General features: G+C 45.4%; 1 protein-coding gene across 4 annotated transcripts in view; it reads right to left on the reverse strand.

The window, feature by feature from the left end:
* The window catches only part of CLCN3 (chloride voltage-gated channel 3), a 151832-nt gene that overhangs the window by 90342 nt on the left and 41431 nt on the right, over window positions 1–20059 (reverse strand). For 2 of the 4 annotated variants that reach the window (XM_068278806.1, XM_068278802.1), the window contains exon 1: window positions 11409–11632. The exons of the other annotated variants lie outside the window; for them this stretch is intronic. In XM_068278806.1, the coding sequence (XP_068134907.1) occupies window positions 11409–11487 (79 nt within the window). In that variant the 5' untranslated portion in view covers window positions 11488–11632. Of the gene's footprint in view, window positions 1–11408; window positions 11633–20059 lie in introns of those variants that run through there. 4 annotated transcript variants of the gene reach the window in all.

Raw genomic sequence — 20059 nt, forward strand, 5'->3', positions numbered from 1 at the left:
GTCCTTTTCATGGGGACATCTGCTGTAGGGGGAATGAGCTGGGCCCTGCAGGGAGTCCAGCCACGTGCGACATTCCGGAGGGGTGAGGGGACTGCTTTGGCTCACAGGGGAACAGATCTCTGGATTTAAAACAACACAAAAATGTCATTTTCGGATCGCTTGCCTGACTACACAGATCCGACAGGGAGCGATCAGGAAAGCGACTGTGAATTCTCTAGATTCACCTGCGTTTCTCACGGCTATTCCGTGACAGGGCCAATTAGCGTTTTGCAGGCTTTAGTTAATAGGTGTTGACTGGTGCTTGCTTACAATTTCCCTGGGGCTGGCAGGCATTTCCATCCTCTCCTATGAATGTCAATTCACTCACAAGCATCACTAACTACAGAATAACCACAAAAAACCCAGATAGCTCAAGTATAAAGGGCTAAAAGAACAAAAGGCCCTCCAGCTAAAAAGCAACAATGAATATTATGTGCTTTCTTAAAACAGAAGGTATATGCGATAAGTCAGCTTTAAGTGAGCAACTGTGGTTTCCCATGATGCAGCATTCCTTAATATGAAAAACATCTCTTTATGCCCCTGAAGCCAGGCTTACATCCAGAACCGCTGGTATGTAACAACCCTACAGCTTATACGTTTTACAGAGTCACATCAACCTAAAATGCATACAGCTGTTTCAGACTTTCTGGCCCTCATGAGTGCATGGTAGGGATTTATGTGGCTCTATAAAATTTACATAAATATTTGCATCAACTCTGAATTATTTGCATCTCATTGATAATGCCTTAAAGGGAAGGTCTGAGCGAAATAAAAAAAAACTAGATTTACTTACCTGCCCCCTGAACCCCGGTAAGCTAGGTCCATGCTAGCATGGATTCATGCCATGTATGGTGACAGCAGATGCACCGTCCACGTCACCAGTTAACAGCGTCCATTGTGTCCGTTTCATCAGACATGTTATACATACGTATGACTTGTCTGCTATTCGAAATGAACGTATACTGCACAACAGAGTGTAACGCTCTCTGGAACTGAAGCAACAGATATAACTGAAGGAATCTACTGCTAAGCATAGGATCCATTAATAAGTCTGACTTCTGCTGTCTTATGGTCCGATAAATGGACTGCTTACGCTGCTAGTGTGGCTCTAGCTAACCTTCACAGGAGCTAAAAAGCCTACCTGCCAGTGTCAGTCGTGTGTGCGTTTGCTTAACATTTTGCTACAGTAAAGGAAAGTGTTTCACAAAGGATAATAGAGCTTAGTTATTATCAGTCAGTAAAGTGACCCTTCCTCTTTATACAGGTTGGAATAGAGGCAACAGCTGAGAGAGGATCTTTTGTGTATAAGTTAAGCCTCATATCAATGTTAGGGTGAACTCAGCAGAGGTGGCTAGTTGACTGTCTCTAAAGAGAATGCAATGTGTGTTATGCTGAGAATATACCATAAGATTTTTTGGCAGATAGATGGTTCGATAGATAATTTCCGACAGGTCTGATCTACTTTTCGATCAACTTATCTTAGAAGTGAATGAAAATTGATTAGAAAAAAAAAAAAAAAAAAAAAAAAAAAAAAAAAAAAAAATCGCTCCTAAAAACGAATGGAAAATCGGACAGTAAATATGCTGAATAATCTCATTATGTATTTCCAGCAAAAAACTAACCTGAATTGTAGCTGAAAGTTCTGGATCGCAAGATCTCAGGCGAGCACCTTGTTCCATCCTTATGCTGCCCACTAAAAGCCACTCTGGTGCACTGCACTATAGTCCCTCCCCTCATTCCCATAGCAACAATGTGTCACTAAATACCTAAGAAGGCAAACTTTTGTTCTAGTCTAACAAAGCAACACATCTGTACAGTGCTGTCTGCAGGATCAAGCACGATCCTGATGGTGATGGTACGGCTATGTGGGTATGTACCTTAAGGCCTCTTTCACAGTGCGACGTAAAGTCACACGTTAAAAAAATGTTCCAAAGCAGACTAACGCACAGCAATACAAAGCCTGTGCGACATTCACAGTGCACACGCTGCATTGTGTGTAACGTGTAGCAATACAGGAAGTGCAGAATTAGGCAAGATGTATTTTTGAGGAATAATTTTATTATTGAACAACCACCGTGTTCTCAATGAACCCAAAAAACTCATTAATATCAAAGCTGAATATTTTTGAAAGTAGTTTTTAGTTTTAGCTATTTTAGGGGGATAACTGTGTGTGCAGGTGACTATTACTGTGCATAATTATTAGACAACTTAACAAAAAACAAATATATACCCATTTCAATTATTTATTTTTACCAGTGACACCAATTTAACATCTCAACATTCACAAATATACATTTCTGACATTCAAAAACAAAACAAAAACAAATCAGTGACCAATATAGCCACTTTTCTTTGCAAGGACACTCAACAGCCTGCCATCCATGGATTCTGTCAGTGTTTTGATCTGTTCAACATCAACATTGCGTGCAGCAGCAATCACAGCCTCCCAGACACTGTTCAGAAAGGTGTACTGTTTTCCCTCCTTGTAAATCTCACATTTTATGATGGACCACAGGTTCTCAATGGGGTTCAGATCTGGTGAACAAGGAGGCCATGTCATTAGTTTTTCTTCTTTTATACCCTTTCTTGCCAGCCACGCTGCGGAGTACTTGGACGCGTGTGATGGAGAATTGTCCTGCATGCAAATCATGTTTTTCTTGAAGGAAGCAGACTTCTTCCTGTACCACTGCTTGAAGAAGGTGTCTTCCAGAAACTGGCAGTAGGACTGGGAGTTGAGCTTGACTCCATCCTCAACCCGAAAAGGCCCCACAAGCTCATCTTTGAGGATACCAGCCCAAACCAGTACTCCACCTCCACCTTGCTGGCGTCTGAGTTGGACTGGAGCTCTCTGCCCTTTACCAATCCAGCCACGAGCCCATCCATCTGGCCCATCAAGACTCACTCATTTCATCATTCCATAAAACCTTAGAAAAATCAGTCTTGAGATATTTCTTGGCCCAGTCTTGACGTTTCAGCTTGTGTGTCTTGTTCAGTGGTGGTCGTCTTTCAGCCTTTCTTACCTTGGCCATGTCTCTGAGTATTGCACACCTTGTGCTTTTGGGCACTCCAGTGATGTTGCAGCTCTCAAATATGGCCAAACTGGTGGCAAGTGGCATCTTGGCAGCTTCACGCTTGACTTTTCTCAGTTCATGGGCAGTTATTTTGCGCCTTGGTTTTTCCACACCCTTCTTGCGACCCTGTTGACTATTTTGAATGAAACGCTTGATTGTTCGATGATCACGCTTCAGAAGCTTTGCAATTTTAAGAGTGCTGCATCCCTCTGCAAGATATCTCACTATTTTTGACTTTTCTGAGCCTGTCAAGTCCTTCTTTTGACCCATTTTGCCAAAGGAAAGGAAGTTGCCTAATAATTATGCACACCTGATATAGGGTGTTGATGTCATTAGACCACACCCCTTCTCATTAAAGAGATGCACATCACCTAATATGCTTAATTGGTAGTAGGCTTCCGAGCCTATACAGCTTGGAGTAAGAAAACATGCATAAAGAGGATGATGTGGTCAAAATATTCATTTGCCTAATAATTCTGCACTCCCTGTATTTAGAAAGTGCTGCATGCTGTGCGTTTAGCAATAAATCTGCTGCATTGTGTATGTTGCACATGCGCAGTAATTTTTTTTTATGCAACGCATGCGCCGTTTTCGTTCCATCACTGTGCGATGAAAACGGCGCACCAAACGCAGGGCTAAAGAATGTACTATAACGTCCAAGTTATAGACTTTCAATGTGTTGCATTAGAGGCACGTTATGCGACCTTGTCGCATCAAACGCAACGTCCCACTGTGAAAGAGGCCTAAAGAACCGAAAGCACAATAAATAAATAAATAAATAAATAACTTACCTGGAGATTCTACCGGTCCCCTGCAGACCTCCTGTGCCCGTGCCAGACATAACTATCCTCTGGTCTCCCGCCATGGCTCACTTCAGTTTTCAGCAACTTTATTGGCACCGGCCACTGCACTGCGCACATACTTGCTCACGCTGCCGGGAGTGTCCTATGCAGGCGCAATACGAGGTTTTCTCATACTGCGCAGGACGCTGCCAGTGACGTGAATGGGAGCAAGGACACGCGCAGGCACAGTGGGCGGTGACATTAAAGTCACCAAAAATGGAAGTGTGCCGCAGCACGGGACCGGATCGGTATGTCCGCAAGACGCCATGCCGGCACAGCTGTGACACGTCTCGCAGCCGAATCCCTCTAGCCACGCTATGCACGGCTATGGGATTCGAAAAAGATTATGCTGCAGGCCGTCAGATTTTTCCCCGGCTACAAATTCTCTGCAATAACTTCTATAGACTGCCGAATTCCATCCAAATTTGTGGCCAGGAAATTGGCCCATTTTTGCACAAGTGGAAACCTAGCCTTAAAGGACTACAATCACGAAAAAAGTAGGCTGTTTAAAACAAAGAAAACCTTGAGAATCCCCATGAGGAACTGGACTGGCCCAAAACCTGTCGGTTCTTTCAAATTTTAACTGCCTACTTTTTTTCACGATAGTGGTCCTTTAAGCAAGCAGTACCTCCCTTTGTGCATTTACTAAAAAAAAAAAAAAAAAAAAAAAATTTTAGTCCATCATATTGTTAAGGCTCGTCCACACGCCGTACTAAAGGCAACGACGGGTCCGTCGTCACCTCCCGCTGGGCGGGCTTTCAGCAGACAGTACAGCATGTGTACAGTCAGTGGACTGATAAGGCTGTTTCTGAGCGATCCGCTGAGCATAAACAAATTACATGGCACTCATGAATCAGTTTTGGAAAAGTTGCTCTTAAACCTGACCACCCCCATGGTCCAGCTAAAGAGCTTTCTGTCATGCTGCCCTCTACCATTTGGAATGCCTTGTGACACCCAATAAGGACAGCTCCAACCCTGGAGGCGTTAAAATCAAAACTGAAAATCCACCTGTTTATTCTGGCATTTATGATCGCATAGCTTATTCCCTGTAACACATCACTATGTACTGATCTGAGACATGCTTATGCGCTTTCAGTCCTGCTGGATAAAAGTGCTTTACAAATGTTTTGTTGTTGTTGTTAAAGGGGAACTGAAGAGAGAGGTATATGGAGGCTGTCATGTTTATTTCCTTTTAGACAATACCAGTTGCCTGGCAGCCCTGCTGATCCTCTGCCTCTAATACTATTAGCCATAGCCCCTGAACAAGCATGCAGCAGATCAGGCGTTTCAGTGGTTCAGACTTATAAGTCTGATCTGACAAGACTAGCTGCATGCTTGTTTCTGGTTTTAATCAGATACTACTGCAGAGAAATAGACCAGCAGGGCTGCCAGGCAACTGGTATTGATTAAAAGGAAATACACATGACAGCCTCCATATACCTCTCTCTTCAGTTCCCCTTTAAAGGCCTATACACATACAGACGTCATCCAAAATGATCATTCCTGATTGTTCCATGCAGCAATTTCCTTATACATGCATGTTACTTGGCAACCTGCTGAGCAGTGTGTTCTGCTCCATGGAGAGGGGAAGACTAATGAGCTGCCGCTCCCTGCAGTAAGGAAGAACAATAGGGATGATGCATGACTTTCCACCGGGAACTAGGGCTGAACGATTTTCGGTTTTAAACCGAAAATCGTGATCAAGTTTAAGACTATTTTGAGATCGTCAGAGCTTCGGTTTTGCTGCGGTTTTCTCTGCCACTCTGCATGTGTAAATAAAACAGACATTCCCCTGTAGATGCTGGAGAGGAGGCCAGTGAGGGGTTAACAAATCGGAACATGCACCCTCCCACTCCGGGTGAGAGCCAGTGGTGAATGGGGCAGACAGGGAAGGAGGGCTGGTCCCGCCCTTACCCGGAAGATGAAAAGAGCCGGAGACGCACTGCCCGGGAGAGCCATAAAAGCCCCGTTCACACTTGCATTTCTCTGCCAAATGGACCGGATGACCTGACCGGATCCGGATCGAAACCGTACGGTTCTGATCCGGATCCGGTCAGGTTGCATCAGGTGTACATCAGGCTGCGATCCGGATCAGTTTGGCAAAAGAGTACAAATGAAAAAAAATGTTGGGGTCTGGGAGGTCAGCAGAAGGTGCACCTGTGGAATCAGGTCCTCCGCTGTTTAGGCCTCACCTCCACCTCCGACATACTGCCAAACAGCTCCAGCACGTAAAAGTCACTGCTGCTCCACTCCAAAATGCTTCCCATGTGTCCCCATCCAAAATTGCCGCTAGAAAACGCATAGAAAGTGGGGTAGAACATCAGGTGTTTGTAGCCAGTGTGTTCTGTGCTTTCGTTTCCCATTGCTTTCTATTTCCGATTGGTGCAGTCAGGCTCCGGTCCGGGTGCGTGGGCCGGATGATCCGGACCGAAAAATAGCGCATGTTGGAAAAGTGTCCGGAGTCCGGTACGGCTCCATACTGTACGGAAGCGTGTGAACATTCGCATAGCCTTTGCATTGCTATGCGGAACGTACGTTCCGTTTGTACAGTATACAGTCCGGATCCGGCGAATCCGGACAGGGAACGCTAATGTGAACCGGGCCTAACAGCAATTAACTTCTGTCCGCTCTCTCTACCTGAAGGGGGAGTCTGCGACAACTACTATTACTGGCTGCAGTCCACTCTCTGCCTGTCCCGTGTGAGTTGCCTGGCTGGGGGGTTATAGTGACTGACACTGAAAACATCACGCTGCTGCTGCTGGCTGGACAGCTTCTAGCAATCCCACACAACTGTTTCACTCATCTCCCCTGAGCACTGATAGGTTACATGGGGACTTTGGGAGTCACTGACTGCTGTCATGTCACACAGCACTGAGCAGTGTATAAATAGGAAGTCAGCTAGATATATGAAGAGGTAGGGCACTATGATTATATATTCCTCTGCATATATGTAGCTGACTTCCTATTTATACACTGCTCACTGTGTGACATGACAGCAGTAAATCCCCATGTAACCTATCAGTGCTCAGGGGAGATGAGTGTAATAGCTGTGTGATTGCTAGAAGCTGTCCAGCCAGCAGCAGCAGGGAGGTGACGTTTTCAGTGTCAGTCACTGTCACCCCCCAGCCAGCAGCACACCGGACAGACAGAGAGGGGACCGCAGTTGTAGTAGTTGTCGCAGACTGTCCCACGTCAGGTAGAGAGCGACTGGATGGTCAGAGCGAACTGATCCATCGTTGTATAGCAAAAATCGTCTACAGAATCGAAATCGCAATTTGACAAAAATCGTGCAATTCAATCTTTTCCTAAAATCGTTCAGGCCTACCGGGAACCATTGCTGATGTGCAGTCACAAGGTATCTTCATGTTTCACAAAGGTGCCTGAAAGGATCACCAATGATCAGTTCTGGTAATCTAAGTTATGTGTATGGGCCTTTACTTCAACAGCAAGATATCTGCTCACAAAACATTACCAGCCAATCCAGCAATAAAGTGAAGGTCCAGGGAAACCTTGAAAAAAATAAAAATCCCTATCCACTTACCTGGGGCTTCCTCCAGCCCGTGGCAGGCAGGAGGTGCCCTCGCCGCCGCTCCAGAGGCTTCCGGTCGTCTTCGGTGGCCGACCCGACCTGGCCAGGCCGGCTGCCAGGTCGGGCTCTTCTGCGCTCCATGGCCGGGCTCTTCTGCGTCCCACACGGGCGCGCTGACGTCATCGGACGTCCTCCGGGCTGTACTGCGCAGGCGCTGAACTACTGCGCCTGCGCAGTACAGCCCGGAGGACGTCCGATGACGTCAGCGCGCCGGCGTGGGACGCAGAAGAGCCCGGCCATGGAGCGCAGAAGAGCCCGACCTGGCAGCCGGCCTGGCCAGGTCGGGTCGGCCACCGAAGACGACCGGAAGCCTCTGGAGCGGCGGCGAGGGCACCTCCTGCCTGCCACGGGCTGGAGGAAGCCCCAGGTAAGTGGATAGGGATTTTTATTTTTTTCAAGAGTTCCCTGAACCTTCAAGAGCTCCAAAAATACATTTGTCTATCCGCAGAATACACATATGTAAATACGAATAAAAATGCAAAAAATACTGCATATAGGAATATTTTTTAATAAAGAATAAAGGTAATTTCACACACAGAGCACCACAAACATGCCTTGAGCTGTATAAGCTCTGCTTCAGATAGGAAAGGGATGGCTCCCTGGCTCAGGTGGAGAGCAATGAACTCCATGAACACTCATGCACACACAGTCTGAGACGCAGGCAGCTGCATCAGACACTGTAACTATGGTGTCAGGATGAGTCATTCAGATGATCACAGTCCTCACTAATTGCGTTTCACTTTCTGCTGTGTCACAATCTGTGTGCGACAAATCCAGGCAGCTGTCACAGTTTCCACGTTGGCACCTTGATAAGCTTAAAGGAAACCTGAGATGTTAATTAGTGGTGGATTTATCCTTACCTGGGGCTTCCTCAAGAGACTCTTCCACCACCGGATGGCGCTGAACCGCTGACACTATCTTCTGAGCCCCGATCACATGTAATAGCATGTGACGAAGTCAGAAGAGGATGCCGATAATGCAGCGCCGTGGGTGGGACGAAGAAGAGAAGTTGGTCAAGCGTCCGGAACAGGTAACTAGAACTGCCCGCTCTGCACAATCTCATTAGGCAGAACACGAGTTTAGCGGACTGAAATTCAAATGAGTGCGCATCTTCAATCAAAATATTTCATTTGGAGATGCTAACTTGTTAATGGCGGTTGTAACATCCACACACACAAAAACACTATCCACACACATTCACGCTAATTGGCGTGAATGGCCTTTGCAGGGAATCACACACTCGCACACGAATCCCCGCTGGCCTTTGCAGGGGATCACACGCACATCCCCGCTTGAATGACGGAGCTGAACTCCGTCATCAGACTCCCAGCGGCCACTAGGGACTGTTAAGACGGCGAACTAATAACATTGTACAGTGATGCAATCTAAGGCAGCGCTGTACTGGGGACAGTCGTGTCACACCAGAGGCTCAGATGCCTATGATAAAATAAAAATATTTGTCAAAAAAAAAAAAAAAAAAAAACCAACATTGGGGGAGCGATCAGACCCCACCAACAGGAAGCTCTGTTGGTGGGGAAATCACTTGTGTGCCGAGTTGTACGGCCCTGCAGCAAGGCCTTAAAGCTGCAGTGGCCTATTTTAGTAAATATGGCTTGGTCACCGGGATATGGGGGGGGCCCACAATAGCAGCATAGGGGGGCGATATTATGGCTGGGAACGCGAACAATCACTCGCATTCCTATGCCTGTTGGCCGGTGACGGCCAAACCGGAAGTGTTCGCCGGCGTGTCCTGGAGCATCGGAGCGGGGCTGCAAGGGCACCGATCAGCTGCAGAGGGCTGAGGGAAGCCCTAAAAAAAAAAAAAAAAATATAACATTTATATCGCGCTTTTCTCCTGGCGGATTCAAAGTGCCAGAGCTGCAGCCACTAGGACGCGCTCTATAGGCAGTAGCAGTGTTAGGGAGACTTGCCTAAGGTCTCCTACTGAATAGGTGCTGGCTTACTGAACAGGCAGAGCCGAGGTTCGAACCCTGGTCTCCTGCGTCAGAGGCAGAGCCCTTAACCAGTACACCAACCAGCCAGCCCTAGGTGAGTAAATCTTATTTTCTTATAATAGGCTTAAGGATCACTTTAAAGAGGAACTGTAACATGAAAAGATCCCCTGGGGGGTACTCACCTCGGGTGGGGGAAGCCTCCGGATCCTAATGAGGCTTCCCACGCCGTCCTCCATCCGTCAGGGGTCTCGCTGCAGCCCTCCGTGGAGTCCGTGCAGCGGTGACGTCAATATTTACCTTCCTGGCTCCTGCGCAGGCGCTCTGACGGCTGTCGGCTCCGAACTACAGTAAATCTGTCAAAAAAATTGTATCGCATGTAACTAGCATTAGGGTCGGCTCACACTAGGATGAATGCACAACATTAGTGGACCAATGAGAATCCTCCCTGAGGAGGAAGGATTGTTTCAGTCCAAAGTTGGCTTGTTTCAGTCCAAAGGGGAGTCCCAACAGTATGCTTCAAGTGGGGCTTCCAAGATTTCGGCTCTGGTCTCCTGCGGTAGCGACAAGGTAAAAAGGTATATGAAACCGCCTAGTGTGGATGGACACTTCGTTCTCATAGGCCTTTATTACACCCATTGGTATCTGCTTCCCGATAAGTGTCTAGAAAAATTGTAGCGGTCGCAGCTGCACATTCCTCTCCCACTACGCTTTAAGTATCAAGTGTAATTAGGCGGAGCAGTGCTTTTCGGCGCTGCTAGATTTGGCCGCAGCCGGCACCACCATAGACTATAATAGGAATCACAACTGAGCAGCGCTCAGTGAGTAATTTCAGAGCCGTCAGAAGACGGAGCCGAGGTTGCTTAAAAAACACAATTTGGCCTCCAGCATTCGCTGGAAGCCGAATTATATCATTCCCCCTCTATCCATGGTGGCCTGGAGGGGGAATAGTTATTAATACAGCCTGGACTTGTGCAGAAGCAGGATCAGCCATATACAGGCTGTATCCTGCGCCCGAGTCTACCGGCGCCGATTTCAAATGTATGCGTAATTAGGATACGTTTACAGATCCAATTTCACCCCACTGAATCGTACCATCTTACTGCATAGGGGGACCAGAGCCCTAGGCAAAAGAGAGGATAATGCTCGAGATGAAGTTCTCTACCTGCCGCATCGAATCAGCAGTTACATCAACGGGCTAATACGTGCATACCGGGGAGGAGAGGGGGGGGGTAGTTGGGGGGACTCATTGCGGAGCTTCTTTAGAGGAAAAAAAATGTAGATCCTTGTAACAACAGCTTTTAGAATATTTGTAAGTACAGTACTATCCGACGAAACAGCATATATACCCTTTTTAGGGATCGATGGAGCATTATAGTCAAAACATCTATAGTTGAGTAGCCAGTATCCTATACAAGAGCCTATATTTTAGTCAGTGTTCTCTTTCGTCGTCTTCTTGATAAGGAATCTGTCATCCACAGTATTTTGGATGCATATCATGCTTTGTTATAATTTACCTTTAATTATAATAAAAATATATTTAACCAGAATTTGTCATCACAGAACAGGGTATATAGATTTCCAATGTATGTAGGATATTCTCCCGCTTCCATCTGTATCACCACCGTGTAGCAGTGCTGAGAAGCTGCCAGGGGTTCTGCCATCCAAGCTGCTAACATGCTACAACAATGTAGCAGCAGGGAGGGCTGGCTGGGGATCAGCACTGCCTCCACCTGATTCATAGGAAAATGGACTCCCGTGGCTAAGGTAATCAGACATGCATAGCGGTTACAGCGCACACATATCCGCATACCACACTACATGTGGCCATATAATGGAGGCAGATGAGCAGACATACAGGAATCGCCCCCAGCAAGCAAAAACAAACGGCGATTACCCGGACAATCGGTCATACCTCTCTTATGCAACTCTCGCAACGGGATCCCATCTCCGCCCCCGTCATAAGGCAGATAGGGGTCTGCGGCCTCCTCCATGAAGGATCCGCCGCCCGGGAATCACAGCCCTGCCGGTGAAATCACCCGATCACGGGTCAGGCAGCATAATAGCGAAGCTGGGAGGCTGCCATGTTCTGCCAGTGCTGCCTTCCTTGCAGTGACTGGCTGACTTGGTGACGTCATCAGAGGAGAGCTCTGGGAACTAACTGTATAGACAGGCTGCCTGAGACAGCAGGGCCGTGCGCAAGAGATTCCGCCTACAGCAGTGACCCTGATTCCTGTCACCAAATGAAATACAGGCTAAATTCTTATCAAGCCATAAAAGCATTTTGGTCAGGCGGGTTACCACAGCTTTCCACTGCTTCCTCTCACCTGCTGATACCAAGTCACATGATAAACACCTCTACTGATTTCAGAAAACTTTTCTCATGTAGTGGTTTCAGTCTAGTCTCTCACCTCATTTTGCCCGTGTGCTCCAAGAAATGTACACAAGAGGGGAATCTAGCAGTGCAATGATATAAAAGCATAAACTGTCGTCAGGCATGAGTAAACTGGACACTGCACATGAGTAAACCGTACAGTAAATTAATAAACAATTTCAGGATATAAAGAAAACCATTTCTAATATTAGCCTGGCCAATGTAAAAGGCAATTCAGCCCTGCCTGCGTATGTGACTGAAAATACACTTTATGTCCAACTTACAGTCTACTAGACCTGTTGAAACTAAAGTGACTGATGTATCAGCACACCAATACAGAGCTGCCAGTTCCCCATCAAGTCCTCCAGAGGCGGAAGTATGGTAATTCGTCACATTTCCCAAATAATGATTTGATTGGTGCATTGTTAAAGTAGTATACAAGTATGTATGATGTTCATGTGTTTTAGCAGAGTTTGATACAGGAGCAGAAGACTCTGAAACGGTGCTATTTTATACTAAACCTAAAATAACTAAGAATATCAATGGTGCCAAAGTAGCAAAATTGTTTAACTGTCATATATGCCAATCCAATTAAAGTGATATATCCTGCTTAAAGAACAAGCAATACCCATGCTAACCTAGAAATAAAATAAAAAAACATATATAGACAAATAGACAAGACAAATAACATTTATATCACGCTTTTCTCCAGGCGGACTCAATACTACTTCTACTTACATAACAGATTTATTGTGCTATCCACAAATTATTCTAGTGAATTTTATAAAGGAAAAGCAGAAAATCCTATTCTAGGCAGTGGCCATCTTGCTAAGCTAACACTGACATCATATCCTCCCTGACTCTTGTTTTCCCCCCTCCCTTCTCTTGCTCATAGGGCTCTATTCATAAAACCTTACCGCAAGTTTTCCGCTCAAAACAGCGGATTTTCCCTTCCATTTAGCAAAGTGGGCATTCATAAAAGCTGTTCCCGCATGAAAATCTACGATCCCCCAGCAGAGCGAGAAATTTCCACCCTCTCCAGTGTTTTTCTAGATTTATCTAGAAAAAAGTAACAAAATGGCCATTCATGAAGTTTAGAGGAAGCGGTATGTGGACGGGAAATACCGCTTCCTCTGATTTTGCGGATTACATACAAGTGAATGGGACAGACCTCCCAGAGAGAGCAGTGCACGGAGGGACTCTGCCGGCTGAAGTGTTTCCGCATGCCTTCCGACAGCTTACCGCCAGCTTTCAGCGGGAGATCTCCGCTCTTGCATCGCAGCTGGCAAGATTTTTATGAATTACCACCCAGGGCTCTATTCATAAAAAAGTTGTGGCGAGAAAACTCCTGGAGGGAAAATACCGCAGCGGTATTTTACACTTCTGGGTGGTCATTCAAAAAAATCTTGAAAGCTGCGATGCAAGAGCGGAGATCTCCCGCTGAAAGCTGGCGGTAAGCTGTCGGAAGACATGCGGAAACACTTCAGCCGGCAGAGTCCCTCCGTGCACTGCTCTCTCTGGGAGGTCTGTCCCATTCACTTGTATGTAATCCGCAAAATCAGAGGAAGCGGTATTTCCCGTCCACATACCGCTTCCTCTAATCTTTATGAATGGCCATTTTGTTACTTTTTTCTAGATAAATCTAGAAAAACACTGGAGAAGGCGGAAATTTCTCGCTCTGCTGGGGGATTGTAGATTTTCATGCGGGAACAGCTTTTATGAATGCCCACTTTGCTAAATGGACGGGAAAATCCGCTGTTTTGAGCGGAAAACTTGCGGTAAGGTTTTATGAATAGAGCCCCCAGAAGTCTAAAATACCGCTGCGGTATTTTCCCTCCAGGAGTTTTTTCGCCAAACATTTTTTATGAATAGAGCCCATTGTGTATTCATTACCTGCCCTCCTCCCTGAGGCTTCAGACACTCCCACTGAGGTGTATACTAGGAACTGCACTGTCTTTTTTCTTTTCTCCTCCAATTGCTGAGTCACCTCAGCCTTGCTTGTAAACACAAGTGAGCAGGGGATCAGGTTTCAGATAGGCTAGGCAGGGAAATAAAAGGGAAGGAGGAATATAGTATAGATAAAAAGAACCCCCAGCATTCAACTGTTTGGCACTGACTACTAAAGGGCCAGTGCTCCTAAAATATGTGAGAACTCCAAACCATAACAGCAGAAAAAGTTTTGCAAGTTTTGAATGCAGGATTAGCATCTTTATCACTTAATACACTCAGCCCAGTTGCTGTTGAAATCTGATTTTTATGGTGTCAATACCGCTATGGTGACCATACGTCTGAGTTGGAAAGAAAACCACTGCAGAACGATGCGCATACCACATAAATGCAATTAGGAGCGGCACACGCTCACTCAGGCGCAGTAGATGCCAACATCTGCAATGGAGAGGATCCCGAGACACCGGAGCTGTGACGAAGGACAAATAGGCTGTCAGGGGCTGGAGGAAGCCCCAGGTAAGTAGATCTTGTTTTTATATTTGTCCCTTTCCCCACATACTTTGCTTGCTGAGATGTGGGCTTGGTCTTCGCTTCGCTACAACATTTTATTCTAAATCTACGTCCACATGGATAGGGGACATTGCACACCAGGACCCTTTCTGGAATCTCGGGCTGCCAGGTTAGTTGGGTATTATGTGGTTAATTTGTGTGCTGCATGACTGCATTTGAATGCTACTTAGATGGGTATAATGAAAGGTTGATACACCGGTTTACATTGTTTCATGCGTACAGTGGAGTGGTGAGCTTGTCTACATTAAACAACTTAAAGGACCACTATTGCAAAAAAATTGTAAAATTTAAAATACATGTAAACACATACAAATAAGAATTACATTTCTTCCTGGGTAACATTAACTATAAATTACTTTTCTCCAATGTTGCTGTACCCTAATAGCCAGTAGTAAAAAATCTGACAAAACTGACAGGTTTTAGACTAGTTTTTTTTTTTTTTTATTATATTATGAAGACACTTCCTGAAAAGGATTTATACATAAACACGGACCAGCCTCCCTGTTTGCTGCACACTTCTCTGGCAGTTGGACAGTGCAAATGCCCTTCAGTAAGGCCTGGTGCACACCAAAAACCGCTAGCAGATCCGCAAAATGCTAGCAGATTTTGAAACGCTTTTTCTTATTTTTCTGCAGCGTTTCAGCTAGCGTTTTGCGGTTTTGTGTAGCGGTTTTGGTATAGTAGATTTCATGTATTGTTACAGTAAAGCTGTTACTGAACAGCTACTGTAACAAAAAACGCCTGGCAAACCGCTCTGAAGTGCCGTTTTTCAGAGCGGTTTGCGGTTTTCCTATACTTAACATTGAGGCAGAAACGCATCTGCAATCCAAAATCTGCAGCAGCCCGGGAGTATGCGTTTCTGCAAAACGCCTCCCGCTCTGGTGTGCACCAGCCCATTGAAATACATTACCCTAGCGGATCCGCACCCGCAAGCAGATCGCAAACCGCAGCGGAAACGCTCCGGTGTGCACTAGGCCTAAGTGCTTTTAAAAATAAAGAAAACCCTGAGAATCCACATGAGGAGATGGGCTAGCCCAAAACCCATCGGTTCTGTCAGAGTTCTACTACCTATTGTAAGGGACAGCAACATAGGAAAAAAGTAATTTATGTCTCATTTTACTCTGGAAGAAACATACTTCTTATTTGTATGGGGTTCTATGTATTTTAAATGTAAACTCAATGTTTAAAGGACCATGGTCATGAAAAATTGCTACAAAATCGGTAGATGTATGGGCACCTTTATAAACTACATTCACATTGACACAATACATCAGATGTATAATCGCGTAGCAAATGCAATACAGTTATATTGTAATGGTACGTTCACATAGGTGCATTAGCAGTGGAGTGCAGTGCAGTCTGTTGGAATAATGTGAGGTAGGCAAGTGCACTACCAGTTGATGTGCGTGTTTACAGTTGCCGTGAAACAGGTTTTCTATGCATTGTATTGCTTTTCCTCTTTGTTGCAATCCTTTTACAAGATGTGAAACTAGCCATTCTGTGCACATTTTCATTTGCTGAATGATTAACTACAGTGCTGTAAATACATTTTGCATCCTGATTTTCTTTTTAACACATAATTGTATGCGATTGTCAGTTCTGCTCCCCTCAGCCACAGGCCTATTTCACACAGACTAGGCACTTGCCACATGTCTGCTGATCAGCTAGGACACAAGCACCATCTGGATCTGTAATGGAGCCAAATGAAAGAGTTTGTAACCATACAATTGTCAATGGTTGACATATGGTGGGGATAGTGTGCATCAGAAAGTTGCCACATGCTGAATCTAGGAGGTGGGTGGCACCTGCTCAGATGTACATGTAGGGGACAAGCACCACACCACTGCTCTTACCAAAGATCGCTAAACGGCCTCCAGGCACCTGGCGGATTCACAGGAGCAACCGACAAGTGGTGGACACTGTCAGCTGCCCGAATGAAAGAGGCCTTGGTGACACAAATTGTCCAGAGTACCCTAAAGTGGTGCCAAAAATGTCAGTGTTACAAAAATCCAGAATATTATAATACAAAAGACAACTTGCATGGACTCAATACAAGGTTTTGGAATGCTCACTTCACTGAGGGAGGGAAACGCTGGTCTTGCTGCATATTTTCCAAAACGCATCTAAAACACACATAATGAAAGTCAATGGTGACGCAAAGGTATTGCGTTTTGTATGCATTTTTAATAGTATTGTATGCATTTTTAGTATTTCCATTTTCCGTTGACTTCTTAGTGATTTGCATTAAACGCATTAAAAAGACGCATACAAAAAGCATATGCGATTTATATATGTAAGCCGCAAACGCATTAAAATGCACGCAAAACGCATGTGCGGGGGAAAAAAATAGCAAAATGCAAACACACAAAAAAAGTACTAAAAACGCATATGCAGCAAAACACCACCTTTCCCACACTGCCTAGTGTGTTCACCAACAACCATATCAGCCAGTTAAAAGGAGAACTCCACCCACCACCCATTGGCAGAGCAGAGTGGGCTCAGGTGAGTGAAAGCATGTATGTATTTAATATGTGCCTGTTTGGCAGCTCTGGGACAACTTGTTTAAACGACACCTGACGTGAGAGCGATATGGAAGCTGCCATATGTATTTCCTTTTAAACAATACCAGTTGCCTGGCAGTCCTGCTGATCTTTCATACATCAGTAGTGTCTGAATCACACACCTGAAGCAAGCATGCAGCAAATGCAATTACATTTAAAGGAAACCTGAGACATTTCATCTAGCAGCTTTTATACTTACCTAGGGCTTCCTCCAGCCCCATGCAGGCCATGGGCACCATTGCCATCCTCCTGGGGCCCTCCGTTCCTTCTCCGTCTCCCCCGATATATTTTCCATGTTCAGCCAGTCATGTTTCCCAGTGCTCGTGCTCCTGTGGCCTGGGTCGTTATGTGCCCGCGCAGTACTAACTACCCAGAACTCCCCTAGCCACAGTAGCCCGTCAGGGGCTCGTGCGCTGCCAGGCCGTGCATTTGCGGTGAATCACGACTGGGAAATATACCAGGGTTGACAGCGGAGTAACAGAGGGGCCCGGGAGGATGGCGATAGAGCCCAAGACCTGCATCCTTTTTTGTTGTTGTGTCAGACACGCCTCTTCTGTGGAGTCTACAGAACATTTTTTGTAGTTTTGGCCCTTGTTCATAGACAATGGGCTCTATTCATAAAAAAGTTGTGGCGAGAAAACTCCTGGAGGGAAAATACCGCAGCGGTATTTTACACTTCTGGGTGGTCATTCAAAAAAATCTTGCCAGCTGCGATGCAAGAGCGGAGATCTCCCGCTGAAAGCTGGCGGTAAGCTGTCGGAAGGCATGCGGAAACAGTTCAGCCGGCAGAGTCCCTCCGTGCGCTGCTCTCTCTGGGAGGTCTGTCCCATTCACTTGTATGTAATCCGCAAAATCAGAGGAAGCGGTATTTCCCGTCCACATACCGCTTCCTCTAAACTTCATGAATGGCCATTTTGTTACTTTTTTCTAGATAAATCTAGAAAAACACTGGAGAGGGCGGAAATTTCTCTCTCTGCTGGGGGATTGTAGATTTTCATGCGGGAACAGCTTTTATGAATGCCCACTCTGCTAAATGGACGGGAAAATCCGCTGTTTTGAGCGGAAAACTTGCGGTAACCTTTTATGAATAGAGCCCAATTTGTTTACTTAGTTTTTTGTATTAAAAATCAAGAAAATGAGTTTTTATTTCAAAAAATTCCTCACACACATCCTACAGCCAGTCTACTCACTCACACTCTATGTTGGCAGTTGGACTGAGCAAATGCCATGCAGTAAGGTCTTTTGAGAATAAAGAAAACTGAGCATCCCCATGGAGGAGATGGACAAGTCCACAACCTCTTGGTAAGAGGTCAGAGCCTTCAGATAAATCACACGTACGATAAGTGACAAGGACACAGGAATCAAGTCATTTATAGTACATTTTACTATGGGACAAAATGTGCATCTAATATATGTGTACACATGTATTTTAAGTTTTACAGTTTTTTTTGACATAGTGCCCCTATGGAAAGCTATAAATATGTACTTTTATGTATGGTTATGCTTCAACTGCTGTGACTAAGAAATTACTGGAAAAAATAATCAGGAAAGAGGCAATTAATTTGTCACACCAATTTAGTACCAGTACATTGGCCAGGAAAAGATAAGGTTGAAAAGCTCCAGAGAACAGCTCAAAGTCCAGCACTGGGCAATATAATAATAATATAAATAAGTTATCCCTGAGTTCCACCAGCATTGCCTATGTCATTTCTCTGGGGTGGATTTAGGGCTTGCGTACATGGATCTTTGAGGTCACTTCAGTTTCTCACTTAGACCGAGTGAGTCTTTGGGGACTCACTGGGTTTCAGTAGAATCCCATTAGTGTAATGCTGAGGTAGTATGTCTGCTAAGAGCTCTTCCACACCAGAGCCCATTTGCTGCGTTTTAACGCAAAGTTGATAGACTTCCATAGACTTTCATTTTACCTTTCACATCCGACACTGCGTTTTGATGCGTTGCAGTACGACACACCTGGCAGCTTTTAATCGTCGGGAGCCGGCGGTTTCCCATCAGGTTAATTAATTACTACTACCGCCGATTGCGTCGCACCACTACATCCCGACGACACTTCCCAGGGCATATAACACGTGCAGGAGAACGGCTCCTGCATGCGTTGTAGATGTGAAAGAGCCCTAAGCATACATCTATACTGCCATGCAGAAACTCAGTGACTCACTCCAGTGTGATTTTAAAGTGTAAATACATAAAGTAAAAGTGAAGTATAGATACATAATGAAAAAAATAGTGTGTATAATATATGGTTATATATATGGTTTTTGTTTTTAGACATACTAAAATTACATTTCCTTATAGCCCAGGCAACAGTCTACTGGTATACACAATTACTTCAATTTTTAAAATATTCACATTCCTGTTTGCTTCTCTGTCCATGTCATCCGCAAGCACAGATTGTTCACATCTACAGGGAGTTCATCACGCCAAATGTCCACTCATAACGAATGTGCAGCTATACCCAACTACAACTTGCTGCATCACACCTGTAAGCTAGAAGAATAACAAAAGAAAAAGGAGGTATGCTGCTGACGTTTGCTTAAAGGGACACTTAAGTCAAACAAAAAAAATGAGTTTTACTCACCTAGGGCTTCCAATAGCCCCCTGCAGCTGTCCAGTGCCCTCGCTGCCTCCCTCCGATCCTCCTGGCCCCGCTGGCAGCCACTTCCTGTTTCGGTGACAGGAGCTGACAGGCTGGGGACGCGAGTGATTCTTCGCATTCCCAGACACATTAGCACCCTCTATGCTGCTATATGGTATATGATATATGCTATAGCAGCATAGATGGAGCTATTGTGGCCAGGAACGCGAAAAACCACTCGCGTCCCCAGCCTGTCAGCTCCTGTCACTGAAACAGGAAGTGGCTGCCGGCGGGGCCAGGAGGCTCGGAGGGAGACGGCGAGGGAACCGGACAGCTGCAGGGGGCTATTGGAAGCCCCAGGTGAGTAAAACTCATTTTTTTTGTTTGACTTAAGTGTCCCTTTAAATCTCAGCAATGCATACACATGTCCTGGAGGAAATGTTTACATAGAAGTTAGAAGGTTAAATATAATGTGTTAAACCCGGAGCACATTGATAAAAGGTATGTTTTGGGTTTTTTTG

The sequence above is a fragment of the Hyperolius riggenbachi genome, chromosome 1 (genome assembly GCF_040937935.1).
Source record: "Hyperolius riggenbachi isolate aHypRig1 chromosome 1, aHypRig1.pri, whole genome shotgun sequence".
NCBI classification, from domain to species: domain Eukaryota; kingdom Metazoa; phylum Chordata; class Amphibia; order Anura; family Hyperoliidae; genus Hyperolius; species Hyperolius riggenbachi.